The following is a 26,990-nucleotide window of genomic DNA, read 5'->3' as shown; positions in this document are numbered from 1 at the left end:
GTGGTCTATGAAGTGAGAGGGTTAAGAAAAACAGTCTGGTTAAGAGAGAAGAGAGGGTGAAAGCTTTGCGGAAAATGAAAGCCGGCAAGGCGGTGGGTTTGGATAGTACTGCAGTGGAATTTATTAAGAAAGGGGGTGACTGTGTTGTTGACTGGTTGGTAAGGATATTCACTGTATATATGGATCATGGTAAAGTGCCTGAGGATTGGCAGAATACAAGCATAATGCCAATGCAAAAAGGCAAAGGGGATGACTGTGTGTTCAAATTACAGAGGCATAAGTTTGCTGAGTATTCCAGGAAAATTGTATGAAAGGGTATTGATTGAGAGGGTGAAGGTATGTACAGAGCATCAGATTGGGGAAGAGCAGTGTGGTTTCAGAAGTGGTACAGGATATGTGAATCAGGTGTTTGCTTTGAAGAATGTGTGTAAGAAACACTTAGAAAAACGGATGCTTTTGTGTGTAGTATTTATGGATCTGGAGAAGGCATATGATAGGGTGATAGAGATGCTTTGTGGAAGGTTTTAAGAGTATGTGTTGTGGGTGGTTAGATGCTAGAAGCAGTGAAAAGTTTTATCAAGGATGTAAGGCATGTGTATGAGTAGGAAGAGTAGAGTGATTGGTTCCCAGTAAATGTCGGTCTGTGGCAGGGGTGTGTGATGTCCACTTGGTTATTCAATTTGTTTATGGATGGGGGTGGTAGGGAGGTAAATGCAAAAGTTTTGGAGAGAGGGGCAAGTATGCAGTCTGTTGGGGATGAGAGGGCCTGGGAAGCAAGTCAGTTGTTGTTCACCAATGATACAGTGCTGGTGGCTGATTTGAGTGAGAAACTGCAGAAGTTGGTGACTGAGTTTGGAAAATTGCATAAAAGGAGAAAGTTGAGAGTAAATGTGAATAAGAGTAAGGTTATCAGATTCAGTGGGGTTAAGGGACAAGTTAATTAGGATATAAGTTTGAACGGAGAAAAATTGGAGGAAGTGAAGTGTTTTAGACAACTGGAAGTGGACTTAGCAGTGAATAGAACTATGGAAGCGAAGTGGAAGTGAGTCACAGGGTGGAGAGGGAGTGAAGGTTTACGGAGTGATGAAGAATGTGTGGAAAGAGAACATTATCTCAGAGAGCAAAAATGGGTATGCTTGAAGGAATAGTAGTTCCAATAATATCATATAGTTGTGAGGCATGGGCTATAGATAAGGTTGTACGGAGGAGGGTGGATGGGTTGGAAATGAAACGTCTGAGGACAATATGTGGTGTGAGGTGGTGTGATCGAGTAAGTAATTAAACAGTAAGAGGGATATGTGGAAATAAAAAGAGGGTGGATGAGTGAGCAAAATGGGTGTGTTGAAATGGTTTGGACATATGAAGAGAATGATTGAGGAAAGATTGGCAAAGAGGATATATGTGTCAGAGGTGGAGGGAACAAGGAGAAGTGGGGAAACCAAATTAGAGGTGACAGGATGGAGTGAAAAAGATTTTCAGCAATCGGGGCCTGGACATACAGGAGGGTGAGAGGTGTACAAAAAATAGAGTGCATTGGAATGATGTGGTATACTGGGGTTGATGCGCTGTCAATGGACTGAACCAGGCATGTGAAATGTCTGGGGTAAACCATGGAAAGGTCTGTGGGGCCTGGATGTGGATAGGGAGCTGTGGTTTCAGTGCGTTATACATGACAGGTAGAGACTGAGTGTGAACAAATGTGGCCTTTTTTTGTCTGTTTCCCTGGCACTACCTCGCTGAAGAAGAGGATAGCAATGCTGTTTCCTGTGGAGCGGGGTAGTGCCGGAAATGGATGGAGGCAAGCAAGTATGAATACGTACATATGTATACATGTGTATGTGTGTGTGTGTGTGTGTATGTTGAAATGTATATGTATGTATATGTGCACGTATGGGCATTTATGTATATATATGTGTATATGAGTGGATGGGCCACTTTCATCTGTTTCCTGGCGCTACCTCACTTGAAATGGGAATCAGCGATTAAGTATAATAAAAAGAAACAAATATATCAATTGCCAGGTATGTAAAAGAGAGACTCTTGGATGTAAATGAGAAGAGAAGGGCAGCTGGTGGGATCAATGTCTTGTGGAGGCAAGGGTGAAGATTTATAGTTTTCGAAAAAGAAGAGACAATGTCAGGGAGAAGAAAGTGGTAAGAGTATGTGACCTTGCAAAGGAGACTTGTGTTAAGAAATACCATAAGAGACTGAAAGTTGAATGGCAAAAGGTGAGAATAAATGAAGAGGAGAGTGGGTGAGGAATGGAATGTGGTGATCATGGAAGCAGTGATGGCATGTGCTATGCAAAAGGTGGGAGGTGGGCACATTAGAAAGGATAGTGAGTGGAGGGAAGAAGAAAGAAAGTGGCTAGTAAGAGAGAAAAGAAAGGCATCTGGGCCATACTTACAGGGAAGGAGTGCAAGTAATTAGGTTATGTATAAGAGAAAGCAGAAGGAAGTTAAGAGGAAGGGGTTAAAAAAGTCGGTGAATGCGAGTTGAGGTGAGAGAGTATCAGTGAATTTTAGGGAGGATCAAAGACGTTTAGGAAGGAGGTAAATGATGTGCAAAAAAACAATAGAACAAATGAGAACATCGGTGAAGGGGAAAAAGGGAAAGGTGGGAGGTGGGCACATTAGAAAGGATAGTGAGTGGAGGGAAGAAGAAATAAAGTGGCTAGTAAGAGAGAAAAGAAAGGCATCTGGGCCATACTTACAGGGAAGGAGTGCAAGTAATTAGGTTATGTATAAGAGAAAGCAGAAGGAAGTTAAGAGGAAGGGGTTAAAAAAGTCGGTGAATGCGAGTTGAGGTGAGAGAGTATCAGTGAATTTTAGGGAGGATCAAAGACGTTTAGGAAGGAGGTAAATGATGTGCAAAAAAACAATAGAACAAATGAGAACATCGATGAAGGGGAAAAAGGGAAAGTGATAACAGTAAGTGATGAAGTAAGGAGGCGATGGAGTGAGCATTTTGAATGATTGTTGAATGTGTTTGATGAAAAAAGGCAGTGTAAGGTGCTTGGGTCGGGGTGGTATGCAAAATGATAGACTCATGGAGGGTGGCTTAGTGAATAAGGGAGAGGTGGTGAAAACCTTGCGGAATATGAAATGCAGCAATGCGGCTGGAGTGGATATTATTGCTCTTAAATTTATCAAGAAAGGGGCTGACTGTGTTGTTGACTGGTTAGTAAGGATATTCAATGCAAGTATGGATCATGCTGAAATGCTTAGGGATTGGCAGATGCATGTAAAGTGCAGCTGTATAAAGGCAATGGGAATAAAGGTGAGTGTTCACATTACAGAGGTATAAGGTTGTTGAGTATAACTGATGAGTTGTCTGGGAGGGTATTGATTAAGAGGGTGAAGGCGTGTATAGAGCATCAGATTGGAAAGAAGCCGCGTGGTTTCAGAACCAGTAGAAGATGTGTAGATCAGGTGTTTGCTTTAAACAATGTGTCTGAGAAATATTTAGAAAAAAAGATGGATTTGTACGTGGCATTTATGGATCTGGAGAAGGCTTGATAAGGATGATAGAGATGCTTTGAGAGGAAGAGCACCTGTTACATGGGTAAATAAATTGGAAGAGTACTACAGAGAGAGACATGATAGAAGAACGCAAGTAATGGTGTATGCGAGAGAGTATGTAAGGGCAGGAATAAATGGAGACTCTTTTGCCATGGCCACTCCCCTTGATGGTCATCCCCCTGTTTGGTTAAAAGTGGGCATCAGATATAAAATTATGTTAACAGATAAACAGGCATGACCCCAGAGCCCCTTTTATGGGACTCTGTAACTTTAAGGCTGCACTACATCTAGAAGCAGGGAAATGATGGACTTCTCTGAAGTATGAAGCTCTTCAATGATATAAGTTCCACTAATGATATAACCTCATCAAAGGTGGCATTTCACCTACAGCATAACCACACAAAGAGGAAGTCTAGTAACTCCAACACACCAATCAACCTAAAGAACACACACGATTGGAAGACAATCTTGATTGTGATTCAGATTTTTGTTCTCAGGCTGTCATTAACTGGAGTAAAGTCTAACACCCTGCTGCTATTACTTACCCATCTGGTATAACCCATCTTTTTTGATGATCAAAACACTTGGTTGGCAAATTCAGTACCAAAGCCTTATCTCCATAGATTTCAGAAAAATATCAGCAGAAAAACTTTTTGTCACAATCACTGTAAGGGTCCTGGATAAAATCTACTACCACAATAACAAGCTATTCAATAAAGAACTATAGTCACATAACTGAAATTCTAAATTCACAAAGAAATATAAAGCCATCCAATTCACTACTGGGCTTCAAATAGTATTTGCAGGCAAACACTACAAAAACCTGAAAGGATTTGTTCTTGTGGAATCACTTTGACTTTGCAGAACTCTGCTTCCATGTTCCCTGCTAAAATATATCAATATCATGCTGACTGAACCACTTAAGTACATCTACCTATTAACTTACCATGTCTGGCACTTAGAATTTACTTATATCTAGTAAAGTGCCTCCTCTTATCTAGTGAGATTCCTCCATACTCAACTATATAATTACAATGTAGGTTTTTTCTAGATATTTTTGGAATATACCATGCCCCTCAGGACTAAAAGTTTGACCATTTCCTCTTCCAAAACTGGCTTAAAGTATTTCTTTGGCGAAAGACCTCTTTTCCTTCAGAGCAACGAGGTAGCTCAGAATCTCTAGCTAACCATCTTCCTAATGATTGTAATCCCATCTCAGCAGTGATCCTGTTACTCAATAATCCAGACAGATCAGATATAAATGGCACATAACACAGTCTTCCTGTCCTCTAAGATGGTAATCTCTATAGCTACTAAAAGATTGTTCTAGGGTTTTCCAAGCTAAACTGATCCAGAAAGGCTTTAGAGCAAAAGTTTTGTGATTTACTGAATCCAAAAGAACATACAGTAAACCCTCAATTTAACGAACCCCAATATAATGGATTTTGTATTCAATGGACTGGGCAAATAATAATACATTAATTAATAATAATCTAAAGAAATGAAATAATTAAAAAATCTCAAAACACCATGCCATGCACATTTCATATCACACTTGTTTTCGGTAGCATGGGGTATACTCACTTTGTTTCGGCCTCAGTCTGCCTCAAGCTATTGTGCGGTCAGGTTGTATACAGAGAATTGTGACTTTATTATTAAACAATTTTGCAATCCTTACAATTCACAATGGCATTAAATGACAGAGCAGTTAAAAGAAAGCTTGTGAACTGTATATTGTATTAATGAATGGCCCATAGGTTACATTCAATTCAACAGACTTTTGGCATTAATGGACATCCCCTCCCCCTGTTAGTCTGTCAAATCAAAAGTTTACTGTATGTCCTTACCCACTTACTTACATCCTTGCCTCTATAAACTTAACTATGATAAAGAGGAGCTATTTGCATGGACTTGCTCATGAATCAAAGGCCCTTGTGCATAACTTTATCATGTACCTCTTAATTTTCATTTTAGGATGTTCAGCTGCCGTCCCTCAAACAAGTTTGAATAGTTGACTGGATCTCTTGATGTAGTCACTTTGAATACATTATCTAGCATCTTTGGAAATAAGACATAACCCGTTTCCAAGGGTTTTGTTAATGATGATTTGAACCAGTCACACTGTTTAAATACAGCAATGCCTTGCACACCATTCCCAGGCCTTCCTTTGCAAAAGCTTTCGAAACTTACAATTATTCAAACCACGTTTACCATGACATAAATGACAAATTTTTTGTGGCTTAGACTTTCTTGGTGAAGACACCTGATCTTGGGTTTGTTTATTTCAAACCAGAACTGCAAAATTACAATGATGCGTATCTCCATGCTGCTGGATTTCCTATCATTTGCATTCCCTTTGCCTCAGACTTCTTAAACCTCTCTGTTAGTGATAAAAAAGAATGGATCATTCCTTCTAAAAATGCTCATTTCAGAAATTCAGCAAAATAGTACTTCCATGCTCCTACATTCACTACCTCATCACACACCTTTCTGCAAAAATACAAAGAAAGCCACAAAGCTTTCCAACTATGCCTCATCTGTTATTCATAACATAAAGACTGTATGGCTTGCAGCAGACATGGCCTTTCTTTGTTTTCTGGTGCTACCTCGCTGACGTAGGGGAATATATATACGTATGTAGATATTCATAATTGCTCAACTTCAACCATTTCTGCCACCACACCACGCTACAGGAAACAGCATCGCTACCCCTGCTTCAGCGAAGTAGCTCCAGGAAAACAGACAAAAAAGCCAAATTTGTTCAAACTCAGTCTCTAGCTTTGTGTAATGCACTGAAATCACAGCTCCCTATCCCTATCCAGGTTCCCCAGACCTTTCCATGGTTTACCTGAGAAGTCTCACAGGTCCCGGTTCAGTCCATTGACAGCACATCGTTCCAACTCACTCTATTCCTTGTATGCCTCCCATCCACCTGTATGATCAGGCCCCAATCACTCAAAATCTTTTTCCTGCCATCCTTCCACCTCCAACTTGGTCTCCTGCTTCTCCTTGTTCCCTCCACCTCTGACACATTTATCCTCTTTGTCAATCTCTCCTCACTCATTTTCTCTATATTTCCAAACTATTTCAACACACCCTCTTCTGCTTTCTCAATCACACACTTTTTATTTCTTCACATATCTCTTAACCTTTCATTACTTAACTCAATCAAACCACCTCAAATCATATACTGTCTTCAAACATTTCATTTCTAACACATCCACCCTCCTCTGTACAACCCTATCTATAGCCCATGCCTCACAAAAATATAATATTGTTGGAATTAATCCTTCAAACATACCCATTTTTGCTGTCCAAGATAATGTTCTCTCCTTCCAAACATTCTTCATAGCTCCCAGAACCTTCACTCCCTCCCTACCCTGTGACTCACTTCCACTTCCATGGTTCCATTCACTGCTAAGTCCACTCCCAGATATCTAAAACTCTTCACTTCCTCCAGTTTTTCTCCATTCAAACTTACATCCCAATTAACTTGTCCTTCCACCCTCCTGAACCTAATAACCTTGCTCTTATTCACATTTACTCTCAACTTCCTCCTTTCACACACTTTTCCAAACTTAGTCGCCAACTTCTGCAGTTGCTCACTCAAATTAGCCACTAGAGCTATATCATTGGTGAACAACAACTGATTCACTCCCTAAGCCCTCTCGTCCCAACAGACTGCATACTAGCCCCTATTTCCAAAACTCTTGCACTTACCTCCCTAACCACCCCACCCATAAACAAATCAAACAACCAAGGGGAAATCACACACCCCTGCCGCAGACCGACATTTATTGGGAACCAATCACTCTCCACTCTTCCTACTCATACACATACCTTACATCCTTGGTAAAAACTTTTCACTGCTTCTAGCAACTTACCCTCCACACCTTTCACTAAGCATCTTTATCATATGCCTTCTCCAGATCCATAAATGCTACATACAATTCCACCTGTTTTTCTAAGTATTTCTCACACACATTTTTCAAAGCAAACACCTGATCCACACATCTTCTACCACTTCTGAAACCACACTGCTCTTCCCCAATCTGATGCTATGTACATGCCCTCACCTTCTCAATCAATACCCTCCCATATAATTTCCCAAGAATACTCAAAAATCTTATGCCTCTGTAGTCTGAACATTCACCTTTGTCTTCTTAGCCTTTGTACTGTACAATGGTACTATGCATGCATTCCGCCAATCCTCAGGCACTTCACCATGATCCTTACATACAATGAATATCCTTACCAACCATTCAACAACACAGTCACCCCCTTTTTTAATAAATTCCACTACAATACCATCCAAACCTGCCACCTTGTAGGATTTCATCTTCCACAAAGTTTTCACAACCACTTCTCACTTAACCAAACCATTCTCCCTGACCCCTCTCACTCTGCACTCCACCCTGACCAAAACACCCTACATCTGCCACTTTATCATCAAACACATTCAACAAACCTTCAAAATGGTAACTCCATCTCCTTTTCACTTCATCACTTACAGTTATTATATCCCCCCCCCATGCCCCCTTCACTGATATTCCCATTTATTCTCTTATCTTACACACATTACTTACCTCCTCCCGATACATCTTTTTATTCTCCCTAAAGTTTAATGATACTCTCTCATCTCAACTCTCATTTGCCCTCTTTTTAAATTCTTGCACCTTTCTCTTGACCTCCTGCTGCTTTCTTTTATACATCTCCCAGTCATCTGCACTCCTTCCTTGTAAGTATCATTCAAATACCTCTCTTTTCTCTTTCATTAACAACCTTACTGCATCATCCCACCACTCACTACCCTTTCTAGTCTGCCCACCTCCCACCCTTCTCATGCCACTTGCATCTTTTGCACATGCCATTACTGCTTCCTGAAATACCTCCCATTCCTCGCCCACTCCCCTCATGTCATTTGCTCTCACCTTTTGCCATTCTACAGTGAATCTCTCCTGGCACTTCCTTACACAAGTCTCCTTTCCAGGCTCACTTACTCTCACCACTCACTTCCCCTCAACATTCTCTCTCTTTTTTGAAAACCTCTACAAATCTTCACTTTTACCACCACATGATAGTGATCAGACATCCCCTCTCAGCACATTAACATCCATGTCTCTCTTTCAAATGCCTATCAATTACATGTAATCTAATCATGCCCTTTGACCATCTCTCCTACTCATATATATATACTTATGTATATCTCTGTTTATGAACCAAGTATTCTTAATCACCAGTCTTTTTTAAGCACACATATGCACAAGCTCTTCACCATTTCCATTCACAACAATGAGTACCCCATGTGCATGAATTATACCCTCAACTGCCACATTACTCACCTTCACCTTTCAATCACCCATCACTAATACCCAGTCTCGTGCAACAATGCTGCTGACACACTCACTCAGCTGCTCCAAAAACACTTGCCCCTCAAGATCTTTCTTCTCCTGAAAACGATGCATAAGCACCAATAATCACCTATCACTCTCAACCACTTTCAGTTTTACCCAATGCAATATAGAATTTGCTTTCTTACACTTTATCACACACTCCCACAACTCCTGTTTCAGTAGTGCTACTCCTTCCTCAGCTCTTGTCCTCACACCAACACCTGAGTTTACTCCCAAGACTTTTTCAAACCATTCTTCCTCTTAACCTTGAGCTTTGTTTCACTCAGAGCCAGAATATCCAAGTTTCTACCTATCTCTCCTTTCTTCTCAGCTTGGTTACATTTACACACATTCAGACATCCCAATCTAAGCCTTCAAGGAGGATGAGCACTCCCCACTTGACTCCTTCTTCTATTTCCCCTTTTAAAAAGTAAAATACAAAGAGGGGAGGGTTTCCAGCCCCCCACTCCGGCCCCCTTTAGTTGCCTTCTACGACACACAGGGAATACATGGGAAGTATGCTTTCTCCCCATCCCCAGGGTTATATATAATTTTCCTTCTTTCTATCATCCTTGATCACTGCCTCCTGCATGAGCAACACAGTGCCAAAAACAGATGAAGAAAGACTACATCCAGGCACTTCCATTCTTTTATATATGTATCCATTTCTAAAAGCTTACCCCTGGAGAGAGATTTGGTGGATGAATGCATGGAACAGTGTATGCGAGAGAGGTATGTAAAGACAGCACATCATGACCATCCCCTTGATGGGAGTTCCCAGAGAGAATGGGTGTCAGAGAACTCTACTTCCATATTCATTGTGTGTTGTAGTAGGCAACTACACAGGGTGGGAGCAGTAGGTTGGAAACCCAACTTCTATATTTCATTTCTGAAAGATGGAACAGAAGGTACCAAGCGGGGAGTGCTCATCATCCTTGAAAGCTCAGGCTGGGGTGTCTGAATGCGTGTGGATGCAACCAAGGTGAGAAAAAAGGAGAGATATATGTGGAATATTATGGGAAAGGAACTCTGATGCTCTGGCTCTGAGTGAAACAAAGCTTAAGGGTAAAGGTGAAGATTGGTTTGGAAATATCTTAGGAATAAAGTCAGGGGATGTTTTGATGGCAATAGCTATGGAAGGGGTAGCACTACTGCTGAAGCAAGAGTTGTGGGGGTATCAGAAAGAGTGTAATGAAGTGAGCTCCGGGCTGATGCGGGTAAAAATGAAAATGGATGGCAACAGATGGGTGATCATTAGTGATTATGCACCTGGCCATGAGAAGAAAGATCATAAAAGGCTCATATTTTGGGTAAAGCTGAGTGAGTGTATCATCAATTTTGATGCATGAGACCAGGTATTAGTGATGGGTGATTTGAATGCGATGGTGACTAATGTGGCAGTTGAAGATATATCTGGGGGGGGGAATGGGGTATTCAGTAATGTAGATGAAAATGGTCAAAAGCTTATGGAGCTGTGTAGCAATAAAGGACTAGTGAGTAGGAATACATGGTTTAAAAAGAGGGACAATCAAAAGTATATGTATGTAAGTGGGATGGATGGTCTGCATGCATTACTGGATAATATAGTGATTGATAAGCGCGCAAAAAAACAGACTTTTGGATGTGAATGTGCTGAGAGGGGCAGCTGTGGGATATCTGATCATTACCTTCTAGAGGCTTGGGTGAAAATCTGTGGAACTTTCTGCAAAAGAGGGTAAGATGAGTAGTAAGAGTGCATGAGCTTGGATGAGGAACTTGTGTTAAAAAATGCCCGAAGAGATAGAGAGCAGAATGGCAAGAGGTGAGAAAACAAAGTTAGTAAAGTGGGTGAGAAAATGGGGGGTATTTGGGGAAGCAGTGCTGGACCAAGCAAGTGATGCATATGAAATGTGTAAGGTGGCGGGTGGGCAGTTTACAAAGGGGTACTAAGTGGTGGGATGAAGAACTAACGTTGTTATTAAGAAAGAAAAGAGAGATATAAGAGCAGTACTTACAGGGATGGAGTGCAAATGATTGGGAGATGTATGACAGAAAGCACCATGAGGTCAAGAGAAAAGTACATGGATTGAAAAAGAGGGCAAATGAGAGTTGGGGTGAGCGAGTATCAGTAAACTTCAAAGAGAATAAGATGTTTTGGTAGGAGGTTAATAGCGGCAAAAAACAAGAGGGTAAATGAGAAAGTGGTCACAGGTTGTGATGAAGTGAGGAGGAGATAGTGTGAGTATTTTGAAAGATTGTTGAATGTGTCTGATGACTGTGGCAGATGTAGGGTGCTTGGGCTGTGGTGGTATGCAAAGTGGGAGTCATGAAGAGAGAAGAGGGGGTGAAAGCCTTGTGTAGGATGTAATGCGGCCAGGAGGTTGTAGTGGATGGTATTACACTTGAATTTCTGAAGAAAAGGGGTAACTGTGTTGTTGATTGCTTGATGAAGATTTACAGTCTATGTATGGATCATGGTTAGGTGCCTGAGTACTAGTACATATAGTTCTACTGTATAGTGGCAAGGAGGACAAAGGTGAGTGTTCAAACTACAGAGGTATAAGTTCAATGAGTATATTTGATATATTGCACAGGAGAGTAGTGACTGATAAGGAGAAAGCATGATATATAGCATCAGATTGAGGAGGAACAACATGGTTTCAGAAGTAGTAGAGGATGAGTGGATCTAGCATTTATGGATCTGGAAAAAGCATATGACAGTGCTGATAGAAATACCTTGCGTAAGGTCTTAAGAATATATGGTGTAGGAGAAAAGCTGCTAGAAGTAGTAAAAAGTTTTTATCAAGGAAGTAAGTTATGTTTATAAGTAGGAAGAGAAAAGAGTGAGTGGCTCCAAGTAAAGGTGGTCTGTGGCAGGGGGGGTGTGAAGTCACCATGGCTATTAAATCTGTGTATGGATGGGGTGGTGAGGGAGGCAAATGCAAGAGTCTGGGAGAGAGGGACTTATGTGCAGTTTATAGTGGATGAAGTGGGCCTGAGAAGTGAGGTAGTTGTTTGTTGCTGACACAGCACTGGTGGCAAATTTGACTGAGAAACTGCAGAAGTTGCTGGCAAAGGTTGGAAGAGTGGGTGAAAGGAGGAAGCTGAGATTAAATGTGAGTAAAGCATAGTTGGGTAGAGGTACAGGCTAGCTGGGGTGTGAATCTGAATGGGAAAAACATGGAGGAAGCGAAGTGTTTTAGATATCTGGAAGTGGACATGGCAGCAAATGGGACCATGGAAGTAGACATGAGTCATAGGGAGGGTGAGGGGGCGAAGGTTCTGGAAGAATTAAAAAATGTGTGAATGTATGGAGAGGTCAAGATCATGAGAGGCAAGTGTTTTGGAAGCAGCTGAGTGAGTGATGTGATGCACGAGACAGGGTTATAGTGATGGGTGATTTGAATGCAAAGGTGAGTAATGTGGCAGTTGAGGAAATAATTGGTGTACATGGGTGTTCAGTGTTGTAAATGGAAATGGTGAAGAGCTTGTAGATTTGTGTGCTGAAAAAGGACTGGTGATTGGGAATACCTGGTTTAAAAAGAGAGATATACATAAGTATACATATGTAAGTAGGAGAGATGGCCAGAGAACATTATTGGATTATTGGATTACGTGTTAATTGATAGGCGCGCAAAAGAGAGACTTCTGGATGTTAATGTGCTGAGAGGTGCAATTGGAGGGATGTCAGATCATTATCTTGTGGAGGCGAAGATGAAGATTTGTAGAGATTTTCAGAAAAGAAGAGAGAATGTTGGGGTGAAGAGAGTGGTGAGAGTAAGTGAGCTTGGGAAGGAGACTTGTGTGAAGAAGTACCAAGAGAGACTGAGTACAGAATGGAAAAAGGTGAGAACAAAGGACATAAGGGGAGTGGGGGAGGAATGGGATGTATTTAAGGAAATTGTGATGGCTTGCGCAAAAGATGCCTGTGGCATGAGAAGTGTGGAAGGTGGGCAGATTAGAAAGGGTAGTAAGTGATGGGATGAAGAAGTAAGATTACTAGTGAAAGAGAAGAGACAGGAATTTGGACGATTTTTGCAGGGAAATAATGCAAATGACTGGGAGATGTATAAAAGAAAGAGGCAAGAGGTCAAGAGAAAGGTGCAAGAGGTGAAGAAGAGGGCAAATGAGAGTTGAGGTGAGAGAGTATCATTAAATTTTAGGGAGAATAAAGATATTTTATCCCTGGGGATAGGGGAGAAAGAATACTTCCCACGTATTCCCTGCGTGTCGTAGAGGGCGACTAAAAGGGAAGGGAGCGGGGGGGGGCTGGAAATCCTCCCCTCTCGTTTTTTTTAATTTTCCAAAAGAAGGGACAGAGAAGGGGGCCAGGTGAGGATATTCCCTCAAAGGTCCAGTCCTCTGTTCTTAACGCAACCTCGCTAATGCGTGAAATGGCGAATAGTATGAAAGAAAGAAAGAAAAAAGATATTTTGGAAGGAGGTAAATAAAGTGTGTAAGAAAAGGGAGCAAATGGGAACATCAGTGAAGGGGGCTAATGGGGAGGTGATAAAAAGTAGTGGTGAGGTGAGAAGGAGATGGCGTGAGTATTTTGAAGGTTTGTTGAATGTGTTTGATGATAGAGTGGCAGATATAGGGTATTTGGTCAAGGTGGTGTGCAAAGTGAGAGGGTTAGGGAGAATGATTTGGTAAACATAGAAGAGGCAGTAAAAGCTTTGCGTAAGATGAAAGCCAGTAAGGCAGCAGGTTTGGATGTATTGCAGTGGAATTTATTAAAAAAGGGGGTGACTGTGTTGTTGACTGGTTGGTAAGGTTATTTAATGTATGTATGACTCATGGTGAGGAGCCTGAGACTTGGCAGAATGCTTGCATAGTGCCATTGTACAAAGTCAAAGGGGATAAAAGTGAGTGCTCAAATTACAGAGACATAAGTTTGTTGAGTATTCCTGGGAAATTATACAGGAGGGTATTGATTGAGAGGGTGAAGGCATATACAGAGCATCAGATTGGGTAAGAGCAGTGTGGTTTCAGAAGTGGTAGAGGATGTGTGGATCAGGTGTTTGCTTTGAAGAATGTATGTGAGAAATACTTAGAAAAACAAATGGATTTGTATGTAGCATTTATGGATCTGGAGAAGGCATATGATAGAGTTGATAGAGATGCTCTGTGGAAGGCATTAAGAATATATGGTGTGGGAGGAAAGTTGTTAGAAGCAGTGAAAAGTTTTTATCGAGAACGTAAGGCATGTGTATGAGTAGGAAGAGAAGAAAGTGATTGGTTCTCAGTGAATGTCAGTTTGCGCAGGGGTGTGTGATGTCTCCATGGTTGTTTAATTTGTTTATGGATGGGTTGTAAGGGAGGTGAATGCAAGAGTTTTGGAAAGAGGGGCAAGTATGAAGTCTGTTGTGGATGAGAGAGCTTGGGAAGTGAGTCAGTTGTTGTTCGCTGATGATACAGTGCTGGTGGATGATTTGGGTGAGAAACTACAGAAACTGGTGACTGAGTTAAGCAAAGTGTGTGAAAGAAGAAAGCTGAGAGTAAATAAGAATAAGAGCAAGGTTATTAGGTACAGTAGGGTTGAGGGACAAGTCAATTGGGAGGTACGTTTGAATGGAGAAAAACTGAAGGAAGTGAAGTGTTTTAGATATCTGGGAGTGGATTTGGCAGCGGATGGAACCATGGAAGCGGAAGTGAGTCATAGGGTGGGTGAGGGGGCCAAAGTTCTGGGAGCGTTGAAAAATGTGTGGAAGGTGAGAACATTACCTCGGAAAGCAAAAATGGGTATGTTTGAAGGAATAGTGGTTCCGACAATGTTATATGGTTGCGAGGCGTGGGCTATAGTTAGAGTTGTGTGGAGGAGGGTGGATGTGTTGGAAATGAGATGTTTGAGGACAATATGTGGTGTGAGGTGGTTTGATCGAGTAAGTAATAAAAGGGTAAGAGAGATGTGTGGTAATAAAAAGAGTGTGGTTGAGAGAGCGGAAGAGGGTGTTTTGAAATGGTTTGGTCACATGGAGAGAATGAGTGAGGAAAGATTGACCAAGAGGATATATGTCTCAGAGGTGGAGGGAACGAGGAGAAGTGGGAGACCAAATTGGAGGTGGAAAGATGGAATGAAAAAGATTTTGAGTGATCGAGGCCTGAACATGCAGGAGGGTGAAAGGCGTGCAAGGAATAGAGTGAATTGGAACGATGTGGTATACTGGGGTCGACGTGCTGTCAATGGATTGAACCAGGGCATGTGAAGCGTCTGGGGTAAACCATGGAAGGTTCTGTGGGGCCTGGATGTGGAAAGGGATCTGTGATTCAGTGCATTATGCATGACAGCTAGAGACTGAGTGTGAACGAATTGGCCTTTGCTGTCTTTTCCTAGTGCTACCTCACGCACATGTGGGGGGGGGTTATCATTTCATGTGTGGCGGGGTGGCGACAGGAATGAATAAGGGCAGACAGTATGACTTATGTACATGTGTATATATGTATACGTATGTGTGTGTATATATATGTATATGTTGAGATGTATAGGTATGAATATGTGTGTGTGTGGACATGTATGTATATACATGTGTATGTGGGTGGTTTGGGCCATTCTTTTGTCTGTTTCCTTGCGCTACCTCGCTAACGCGGGAGACAGCGACAAAGTATAATAGAATAGAATAGTGAATGTATGGAGAGGTCATTGTCAGGGAGGACAAAAACGGGAATGTCTGAAGGTATATTAGTCTCAAAAATGTTATATGGATGCAAGGCATGAGCTTTCGATAAGGATGTGCAGACACTGGTGGAAGTGTTGGAAATTAAATGTTAGAGGACAACATGTGGTGTCAGGTGGTTTGATCAAGTAAGTAATAAAAGGATAAGAGAGATGTGTGGTATTAAAAAGCATGTGGCTGAGTGAGCTGAAGAGGGAGTGCTGAAATAGCTTGGAAATATGGCAAGAATGAGTAAGGAAAGGTTGACAAAGAGGGTATATATGTGTCAGAAATGGAGGAGACAAGGAGAAGACCAAATGGAGATGGAAAGATGGAGTGAAAAAGATTTTGAGTGACTGAAGCCTAAATATTCAGGAGGGTGAAAGGCATGTACAGGATTGGGTGAATTGGAACCATGTGATGTACAGGAATTGATGTGCTGTCAATGGACTGAACCAAGGCATATGAAGTGGTCAGGGAAAACCACGGAAAGTTCTGTGGGGCCTGGATGTAGGTAGGGGGCTTTGGTTGCAGTATATGACAGCTAAAGTATGATTGTGTTAGAATACAGCCTTTCCTTAACTGTTCCTGGTGCTACCTTGCTAGTGCAGGAAACACCAATCAATTATGAAATATATTCAATTTTCATACTTGATTGCTGTTTCCCCACGTTAGTGAGGACGCACAAGGAACAGATGAAGAAAAGCTGCATCCATCACATCCATTATGCAATGGTCATGTGTGATGCACCAAAACCACAGCTCCCTATCCACATCCAGGCCCCACAGACCTTCCCATAGTTTATCCCAGATGCTTCACATGCCCTGGTTCAGTCCACTGATAACACATCATTCTTTCTTACCTACTTAATCACCACTTCCGATGTTAGCAAGGTAGCATCAAGAACAGACAAAGAAAGGCCACATCAGCTTATATCCCTTCTCCAGCTGTCATGTACAATGTGCCAAAACCACAGCTTCCTATCCACATCCAGACACCACAAACCTTTCCATGGTTTACCATGGACACCTTGCATACCCTGGTTCAGTACAATGACAGCATGTCGACCCCTGTATACCACATCATTCCAATTCACTCTATCCCCTGTACACCTTTCATCCACCTGCATGTTTCACACCTCAATAGTTCAAAATCATATTCATTCCATCCTTCCATTTCTAATCTGGTCTCCCGTTCTTGTTCTCTCTATTTCTGAAACATATATCCTCCTCGTCAAGCTTTCCTCAATCATTCTCTCTATATATTTTTTATTTATTATACTTTGTCACTGTCTCCCGCGTTTGCGAGGTAGCGCAAGGAAACAGATGAAAGAAATGGCCCAACCCCCCCCCATACACATGTATATACATACGTCCACACACGCAAATATACATACCTACACAGCTTTCCATGGTTTACCCCAGACGCTTCACATGCCTTGATTCAATCCACTGACAGCACGTCAACCCCGGTATACCACATCGCTCCAATTAACTCTATTCCTTGCCCTCCTTTCACCCTCCTGCATGTTCAGGCCCCGATCACACAAAATCTTTTTCACTCCATCTTTCCACCTCCAATTTGGTCTCCCTCTTCTCCTCGTTCCCTCCACCTCCGACACATATATCCTCTTGGTCAATCTTTCCTCACTCATTCTCTCCATGTGCCCAAACCACTTCAAAACACCCTCTTCTGCTCTCTCAACCACGCTCTTTTTATTTCCACACATCTCTCTTACCCTTACATTACTCACTCGATCAAACCACCTCACACCACACATTGTCCTCAAACATCTCATTTCCAGCACATCCATCCTCCTGCGCACAACTCTATCCATAGCCCACGCCTCGCAACCATACAACATTGTTGGAACCACTATTCCTTCAAACATACCCATTTTTGCTTTCCAAGATAATGTTCTCGACTTCCACACATTCTTCAAGGCCCCCAGAATTTTCACCCCCTCCCCCACCCTATGATCCACTTCCGCTTCCATGGTTCCATCCGCTGCCAGATCCACTCCCAGATATCTAAAACACTTCACTTCCTCCAGTTTTTCTCCATTCAAACTCACCTCCCAATTGACTTGACCCTCAACCCTACTGTACCTAATAACCTTGCTCTTATTCACATTTACTCTTAACTTTCTTCTTCCACACACTTTACCAAACTCAGTCACCAGCTTCTGCAGTTTCTCACATGAATCAGGCAACAGCGCTGTATCATCAGCGAACAACAACTGACTCACTTCCCAAGCTCTCTCATCCCCAACAGACTTCATACTTGCCCCTCTTTCCAAAACTCTTGCATTTACCTCCCTAACAACCCCATCCATAAACAAATTAAACAACCATGGAGACATCACACACCCCTGCCGCAAACCTACATTCACTGAGAACCAATCACTTTCCTCTCTTCCTACACGTACACATGCCTTACATCCTCGATAAAAACTTTTCACTGCTTCTAACAACTTTCCTCCCACACCATATATTCTTAATACCTTCCACAGAGCATCTCTATCAACTCTATCATATGCCTTCTCCAGATCCATAAATGCTACATACAAATCCATTTGCTTTTCTAAGTATTTCTCACATACATTCTTCAAAGCAAACACCTGATCCACACATCCTCTACCACTTCTGAAACCACACTGCTCTTCCCCAATCTGATGCTCTGTACATGCCTTCATCCTCTCAATCAATACCCTCCCATATAATTTACCAGGAATACTCAACAAACTTATACCTCTGTAATTTGAGCACTCACTCTTATCCCCTTTGCCTTTGTACAATGGCACTATGCACGCATTCCGCCAATCCTCAGGCACCTCACCATGAGTCATACATACATTAAATAACCTTACCAACCAGTCAACAATACAGTCACCCCCTTTTTTAATAAATTCCACTGCAATACCATCCAAACCTGCTGCCTTGCCGGCTTTCATCTTCCACAAAGCTTTCACTACCTCTTCTCTGTTTACCAAATCATTTTCCCTAACCCTCTCACTTTGCACACCACCTCGACCAAAACACCCTATATCTGCCACTCTATCATCAAACACATTCAACAAACCTTCAAAATACTCACTCCATCTCCTTCTCACATCACCACTACTTGTTATCACCTTCCCATTTGCGCCCTTCACTGAAGTTCCCATTTGCTCCCTTGTCTTACGCACTTTATTTACCTCCTTCCAGAACAACTTTTTATTCTCCCTAAAATTTAATGATACTCTCTCACCCCAACTCTCATTTGCCCTTTTTTTCACCTCTTGCACCTTTCTCTTGACCTCCTGTCTCTTTCTTTTATACATCTCCCACTCAATTGCATTTTTTCCCTGCAAAAATCGTCCAAATGCCTCTCTCTTCTCTTTCACTAATACTCTTACTTCTTCATCCCACCACTCACTACCCTTTCTAATCAACCCACCTCCCACTCTTCTCATGCCACAAGCATCTTTTGCGCAATCCATCACTGATTCCCTAAATACATCCCATTCCTCCCCCACTCCCCTTACTTCCATTGTTCTCACCTTTTTCCATTCTGTACTCAGTCTCTCCTGGTACTTCCTCACACAGGTCTCCTTCCCAAGCTCACTTACTCTCACCATCCTCTTCACCCCAACATTCACTCTTCTTTTCTGAAAACCCATACAAATCTTCACCTTAGTCTCCACAAGATAATGATCAGACATCCCTCTAGTTGCACCTCTCAGCACATTAACATCCAAAAGTCTCTCTTTCGCACGCCTGTCAATTAACACGTAATCCAATAACGCTCTCTGGCCATCTCTCCTACTTACTCTCTATATGTCCAAAACATTTCAGCACACTCTATTCTGCTCTCTCAATCACACTCTTTTTGTTACACCTCTCTCTTATCCTTTCATTATTTATTCTATCAAACTATCCTATCCTTTCATTATTTATTCTATCAAACTCCATTACATCACATATTGTCCTTAAACATTTTGTATCCAACACACTCAATCTCCTCCTGGCAGTCTTATCTATAACCCATATCTCGCATCCAAATAATAACACTAGAATTACTATACTTTCAAACATATGCATTTTTGCCCACCCAGATAATGTTTTCTCTTTCCACACATTCTTCAGTACTTACACAACCTTTACCCCCTCACCCATCCTTGTTCACTTATGCTCCCATTTGTTGCCTATCCCCTCCCAGACATCTAAAACACTTTACTTCCTCTAATTTTTCTCCATGCAAACTCACACCTTAACAACCTGTTCCTCAACTCTGCTAAAACTAATAACCTTGCTTTTATTCACATTTACTCTCAAATTCCTTCTGTCACACACCCTTTCAAACACAGACACCAATTTCTAAAGTCTCACACTCAATTTAGCCACCAGCGTTGTATAATCAGCAAACAACAACTGACTCACTTCCCAGGCCATCTTATCCCCTAACAGACTGCATACCCACCCCCTCTATCCAAGACTCTCATATTTACCTACCCCAACATCCCATCCATAAACAAAGTGAACAACTACGTGACGATACATACCTCTGCCACAGACCAACCTTCATTTGGAATCATTTACCTGCCTCTTTTCCTACTCATACACATACATTATACCCTTGATGAAAACTTCGCTCTGCTTCTACAAGCTTACCTCCCACACTGTATGTTCTTAAGACACTCCACAAGACATTTTTATTAACCTTATCATATGCTTTCTCCTACTCCATAAGTGCCACATACTAAATCTATCCATTTCTCTAAATATTTCCCATACAAATTCTTCAATGCAAACACCTTATCAACTCATCCTCTACCACACTGTTCCTCTTCAATCTGATGCTCTGTACATGCTTTCACTCTCTCAATTAATACCATTCCATACAACTTATCAGGTATGCTCAACAAACTTATGCCTCTGTAGTTTGAGCATTCACATTTATCACCTTTGTCTTTATACAGTGGTACAATACATGCATTCCGCCAATGCTCAGGCACATCACGACGATCCATATGTACACTCAAAATCCTTACCAACCAATCAACAACACAGTCACCCCCTTTCTAAATAAAATCAAATGCAATACCATCCTTATTTCATTCTATGCATGGCTTCCACTGCCTTTTCTCTCTTAACTAAACCACTCTCCTTGACTCAATATGCATACCTTCCAAACCCAAGCACCCTACGTCTGCCATCGTCATGAAACACATCTAACAGTCCTTCACAAAACTCCATCTTCTCATTTCTCCACTATCTCTTATCATTTCCCCTTTTGCCCTCTTCACTGATGTTCGCATTTGTTCTCTTGCTTCTCACATGTAATTTACCTTGTTCCAAAACATCTTCTCTCTTAAGTTTACTGAAGCTTGCTCACCCCAACTTTCAACTGCCCTCTTTTCAACCCTTGCACCATCCTCTTGACCTCCTAATATTTTCTCTTGTACATCTCCCAATCATTTGTACTCCCTCCTGTAAGTGTCACCTCAACATCTCTCTTCTCTCTTTCTCTAGCAACTTTAGTTCTTCATCCCACCACTCACTACCCTTTCTAATCTGCCCACAACCCACCTTTCGTATGTTACATGCATCTCTTGCATATGCCATCACTGCTTCTCTAAATACCTCCCAGTCCTCACCCACTCCCCTTGCTTCATTCACTCTCACCTTTTTCTGTTTTACACTCAATCTCTCTGAGTATTTCTTTGCACAAGTCTCTTTTCCAAGCTCACTTACTCTTTTCTGACAGTTTCTTCTTTTTCGAAAACCTGTATAAATCCTCACCTTCACCTCCACAAGATAGTAACCAGACATCCCAGCAGCTGCCTCTCTCTCTCTCCCTCTGCACACCTACATCCACAAACCTACCTTTTACACTCCTATCAATTATTAATGTTTTTTTTTTTTTTTTTTTTTTTTTTATACTTTGTCGCTGTCTCCCGCGTTTGCGAGGTAGCGCAAGGAAACAGACGAAAGAAATGGCCCAACCCCCCCCCCATACACATGTACATACACACGTCCACACACGCAAATATACATACCTACACAGCTTTCCATGGTTTACCCCAGACGCTTCACATGCCTTGCTTCAATCCACTGACAGCACGTCAACCCCTGTATACCACATGACTCCAATTCACTCTATTTCTTGCCCTCCTTTCACCCTCCTGCATGTTCAGGCCCCGATCACACAAAATCTTTTTCACTCCATCTTTCCACCTCCAATTTGGTCTCCCTCTTCTCCTCGTTCCCTCCACCTCCGACACATATATCCTCTTGGTCAATCTCTCCTCACTCATTCTCTCCATGTGCCCAAACCATTTCAAAACACCCTCTTCTGCTCTCTCAACCACGCTCTTTTTATTTCCACACATCTCTCTTACCCTTACGTTACTTACTCGATCAAACCACCTCACACCACACATTGTCCTCAAACATCTCATTTCCAGCACATCCATCCTCCTGCGCACATCTCTATCCATAGCCCACGCCTCGCAACCACACTCGTTAATCCAAATCTCACTTCAAACATACCCCATTATTCGCTTTCCGAAAAGTGTTCCACTTCCACACGATTTCAACTCTCCACAGAATCTTCAGCTCATCCCCTACCCTATTTTCCTTCACCTTCATGGTTACCACCGCTGATGATCACTTCCCAGATTTCTAAAACTTACTTCCCCCAGTTTTTCACTCCATCAAACTTCTACTTACCTAATTGACTTCCCTACCCCTATGCCACAACTAAATCTACTTATCCATTTCTCTAAATTTCCATTCATTCCTCAATCAAACCCTATCAATCACCACCAACTGCTGTCTTCAATCATCATGTACAGCCACTCTCTCATTAATACATCCATGAACATATCATATGCTCACATCCTTAAGCCTCTCAGTTCCAACAGACTTCACCTTGCCTTTATCCAGGTACAATATCATTCCCAATTCAGCTCACTTACACCCCATCCATAAACCAAAATCTTAACAACCATGAACAACAACACACCCCTTCCTAATAAACTCAATTGCAATAGCCACCTATTCATTTTGCTCTTCCTGCCTTCCCTTAACTAAACCACTCCTCATAAAACTTCAATATGTTTTAAATCCTTCCCACCCCAAATATCAATACCCTTCCAAGCATCTCTTCACCATCAGCCTTCCAGATCATAAACTACTAATCATCTTTCAAGTATTCCTTCACATACATCTCAAAGCAACATCTTCATTTCTACATCTATCATCCTCCTTTTCCCTCTTCCTATGTTACGCATTGTCTTGCTTCTCCATAATACCTTGTTCAACTTCCTCTTAAGTTACATGAAGCTTCTCCCCAATCAACTCCCTTTTTCACCATGAACCAACCATTTACCTCCTATAATTTGTCACTGACTCTTTCCCCATTCATCTTGTACCCTCTGAATGCACCTACATCTCGCATTCCTCTAATCCTCAGGCACTATCCAATAATGCCTGCTGATCATCTCTCCTACTCACATACGTATACTTGTTTCCATCCCTCTTTTTGAACCAGGTATTCTCAATCACTATCCCCTTTTTGGCACACAGCTCCACAAGCTGTTCTGATGCTCTCTACATGCCTTCACCCTCTCAGTCACAACTCTCCCATGCAACATGCCAAGTTCAATCAACAAGCTTATACCTCTGTAGATATCAATAATCTTTACTGATGCTGGAGCAATAGCAAAATACTTTCAGAAACAGAAATTGTTAAACTGGCACACTGAGCTCACCAGTATGTGCTGTTCCCATGCTATATCCCCTCTTATAGTGGGGTACATTATATCACCTGATTCTTGAGCATAATTCTGCACTTCCCTTAAATGCACAGATGGTTCAGGTATCGGTTCTGCAGATCTGGGCAACACAAACATAGTTCCTTCAGTGCCCTTGGATTTGGCTGTGACCTGTGGAAAATATTAGATAGAACTTCCCTGTGCACCACGTGCAGAAACCCACTTTATGTTCTAAGAGGGAACGAAGATCTGTGTGAGATATGATTGGCACTCTTACTAACCTGTGATGGACGATCCATCCCATCATGTTTTTTGGAGTCCTGGCTCATAGCTCTCCCTCCAGTTTTTTCCAGTAATAATGTAAGTTCCCTCTGCCAATCTATTTGTGAATTTGTAGACTTATTCTAAACAAGAGCTGTTGCAATTACTGGGATTCCTCCAAATTTTCATTCTGAAATTCAAAACCCAACTGATTAGGGCTAGGGGCATTTCACATAAAGATGCTACTTGAATGATAAGGAACTGGATTCAATGGTGTTATTTCATGTCTGTGTATTTTGGTCTTACTTGATGAATGAACTTAGTACATAAAGTGAAAATGTAAAAGGTATGTTTATAGGAGTAGAGGTCCATTGTTAAATTAAACACACTGGCTACAGGCTTAGGATCTGTGTGTGAGTTCAGAGGGTATATGTACCTATTCAACTCCACAAGCCTGGGAATGGAGTAATGAAGGTAGAAAGAGATAGAAAAAAATATATAAAAAAAACAAGCCTAACAAATGTAAGAATACCCAGTAGAAATCTTAAGAGGCAATAATGGGCAAAAAGTGAAAAGAACAAAGCGTTACCAATTTTCAAAATGAAGAGCCTAGAAGGAAGTCAATCCATTCAGTGTGCAAACCCTTTAATCAGGAAATGGACCTATACACATGTAGAGGTATTCCCCTCGTGTTGTAGAAGGCAACTAAAGGAGGCGGCAGCAGGGGGCTGGAAACCCTCCCATTCTTGTATTTCAATTTCTAAAAGAGGAAACAGAAGGAGACAAGCGGGAGTGCTCACACTCCTTGAAGGCTCAGGCTGGGGTGTTTGAATGTGCGTGGATGTAAACAAGATGAGAGGAAAGGAGAGATAGGTTGTATGTTTGAGGAAAGAAACCTGGATGTTCTGGCTTTGAGTGAAACAAAATTCAAGAGTAAAGGGAAAGAATGGTTTGGAATTGTCTAAGGAGTATAACCAGGAGTTGGTAAGAGAACAAGAGCAAAGGAAGGAGTAGCAATACTCCTGAAGCAGGAGTTGAGGGAGTGTGTGATAGAGTGTAAGGAAGTAAGTGCTAGGTTGAACTGGGTAAAACTGAAAGTGGATGGCAAGAAATGGGTAATCATTGGTGCCTATACACCTGGTCAGGAGAAGAATGATCATGAAAGTGAAGTGTTTTTGGAGCAGCTGAGTGAGTGTCAGCAGATTTGATGCACAAGACCGGGTATTAGTGATGGGTGATTTGAATGCGAAGGTGAGTAATGTGGCAGTTGAGGATATAATAGGTGTGCATGGGATATTCAGTGCTCTGAATGGAAATGGCAAAGAGCTTCTGGATTTGTGTGCTAAAAATGACTGGTGATTTGTTGATTGGGAATACCTGGTTTAAAAAGCGAGATATACATAAGTATACTTATGTAAGTAGGAGAGATGGCCAGAGAGCGTTATTAGATTACGTGTTAATTGACAGGCGTGCGAAAGAGAGACTTTTGGATGTTAATGTGCTGAGAGGTGCAACTGGAGGGATGTCTGATCATTATCTTGTGGAGGCTAAGGTGAAGATTTGTATGGGTTTTCAGAAAAGAAGAGTGAATGTTGGGGTGAAGAGGGTGGTGAGAGTAAGTGAGCTTAGGAAGGAGACTTGTGTGAGGAAGTACCAGGAGAGACTGAGTACAGAATGGAAAAAGGTGAGAACAATGGAAGTAAAGGGAGTGGGGGAGGAATGGGATGTATTTAGGGAATCAGTGATGGATTGCGCAAAAGATGCTTGTGGCATGAGAAGAGTGGGAGGTGGGTTGATTAGAAAGGGTAGTGAGTGGTGGGATGAAGAAGTAAGAGTATTAGTGAAAGAGAAGAGAGAGGCATTTGGACGATTTTTGCAGGGAAAAAATGCAATTGAGTGGGAGATGTATAAAAGAAAGAGACAGGAGGTCAAGAGAAAGGTGCAAGAGGTGAAAAAAAGGGCAAATGAGAGTTGGGGTGAGAGAGTATCATTAAATTTTAGGGAGAATAAAAAGATGTTCTGGAAGGAGGTAAATAAAGTGCGTAAGACAAGGGAGCAAATGGGAACTTCAGTGAAGGGCGCAAATGGGGAGGTGATAACAAGTAGTGGTGATGTGAGAAGGAGATGGAGTGAGTATTTTGAAAGTTTGTTGAATGTGTTTGGTGATAGAGTGGCAGATATAGGGTGTTTTGGTCGAGGTGGTGTGCAAAGTGAGAGGGTTAGGGAAAATGATTTGGTAAACAGAGAAGAGGTAGTGAAAGCTTTGCGGAAGATGAAAGCCGGCAAGGCAGTAGGTTTGGATGGTACTGCAGTGGAATTTATTAAAAAAGGGGGTGACTGTATTGTTGACTGGTTGGTAAGGTTATTTAATGTATGTATGATTCATGGTGAGGTGCCTGAGGATTGGCGGAATGCGTGCATAGTGCCATTGTACAAAGGCAAAGGGGATAAGAGTGAGTGCTCAAATTACAGAGGTATAAGTTTGTTGAGTATTCCTGGTAAATTATATGGGAGGGTATTGATTGAGAGGGTGAAGGCATGTACAGAGCATCAGATTGGGGAAGAGCAGTGTGGTTTCAGAAGTGGTAGAGGATGTGTGGATCAGGTGTTTGCTTTGAAGAATGTATGTGAGAAATACTTAGAAAAGCAAATGGATTTGTATGTAGCATTTATGGATCTGGAGAAGGCATATGATAGAGTTGATAGAGATGCTCTGTGGAAGGTATTAAGAATATATGGTGTGGGAGGCAAGTTGTTAGAAGCAGTGAAAAGTTTTTATCGAGGATGTAAGGCATGTGTACGTGTAGGAAGAGAGGAAAGTGATTGGTTCTCAGTGAATGTAGGTTTGCGGCAGGGGTGTGTGATGTCTCCATGGTTGTTTAATTTGTTTATGGATGGGGTTGTTAGGGAGGTAAATGCAAGAGTTTTGGAAAGAGGGGCAAGTATGAAGTCTGTTGGGGATGAGAGAGCTTGGGAAGTGAGTCAGTTGTTGTTCGCTGATGATACAGCGCTGGTGGCTGATTCATGTGAGAAACTGCAGAAGCTGGTGACTGAGTTTGGTAAAGTGTGTGGAAGAAGAAAGTTAAGAGTAAATGTGAATAAGAGCAAGGTTATTAGGTACAGTAGGGTTGAGGGTCAAGTCAATTGGGAGGTGAGTTTGAATGGAGAAAAACTGGAGGAAGTGAAGTGTTTTAGATATCTGGGAGTGGATCTGGCAGCGGATGGAACCATGGAAGCGGAAGTGGATCATAGGGTGGGGGAGGGGGTGAAAATTCTGGGGGCCTTGAAGAATGTGTGGAAGTCGAGAACATTATCTCGGAAAGCAAAAATGGGTATGTTTGAAGGAATAGTGGTTCCAACAATGTTGTATGGTTGCGAGGCGTGGGCTATGGATAGAGTTGTGCGCAGGAGGATGGATGTGCTG

At 41.9% G+C, this 26,990-nt stretch overlaps 1 protein-coding gene across 10 annotated transcripts in view; it reads right to left on the bottom strand.

Moving 5' to 3' along the window:
- LOC139748644 (uncharacterized) overlaps positions 1–26,990 on the bottom strand; it is a 321,771-nt gene that overhangs the window by 285,555 nt on the left and 9,226 nt on the right. For 9 of the 10 annotated variants that reach the window (XR_011712788.1, XR_011712787.1, XM_071661886.1 and 6 more), the window contains exon 2: positions 23,587–23,756. Coding sequence is in view for 6 of the 10 variants with exons in the window: in XM_071661886.1 (XP_071517987.1) it covers positions 23,587–23,634 (48 nt within the window). In the remaining 4 variants the exon portion in view is untranslated. Of the gene's footprint in view, positions 1–23,586; positions 23,757–26,990 lie in introns of those variants that run through there. The other variant, XM_071661884.1, reaches the window with a different exon arrangement.

This window comes from Panulirus ornatus, chromosome 5 (genome assembly GCF_036320965.1).
Source record: "Panulirus ornatus isolate Po-2019 chromosome 5, ASM3632096v1, whole genome shotgun sequence".
Taxonomy (NCBI): Eukaryota; Metazoa; Arthropoda; class Malacostraca; order Decapoda; family Palinuridae; genus Panulirus; species Panulirus ornatus.
The sequence above is the reverse complement of the archived record's forward strand: the minus strand, read 5'-3'. Positions and strand labels throughout refer to the sequence as shown.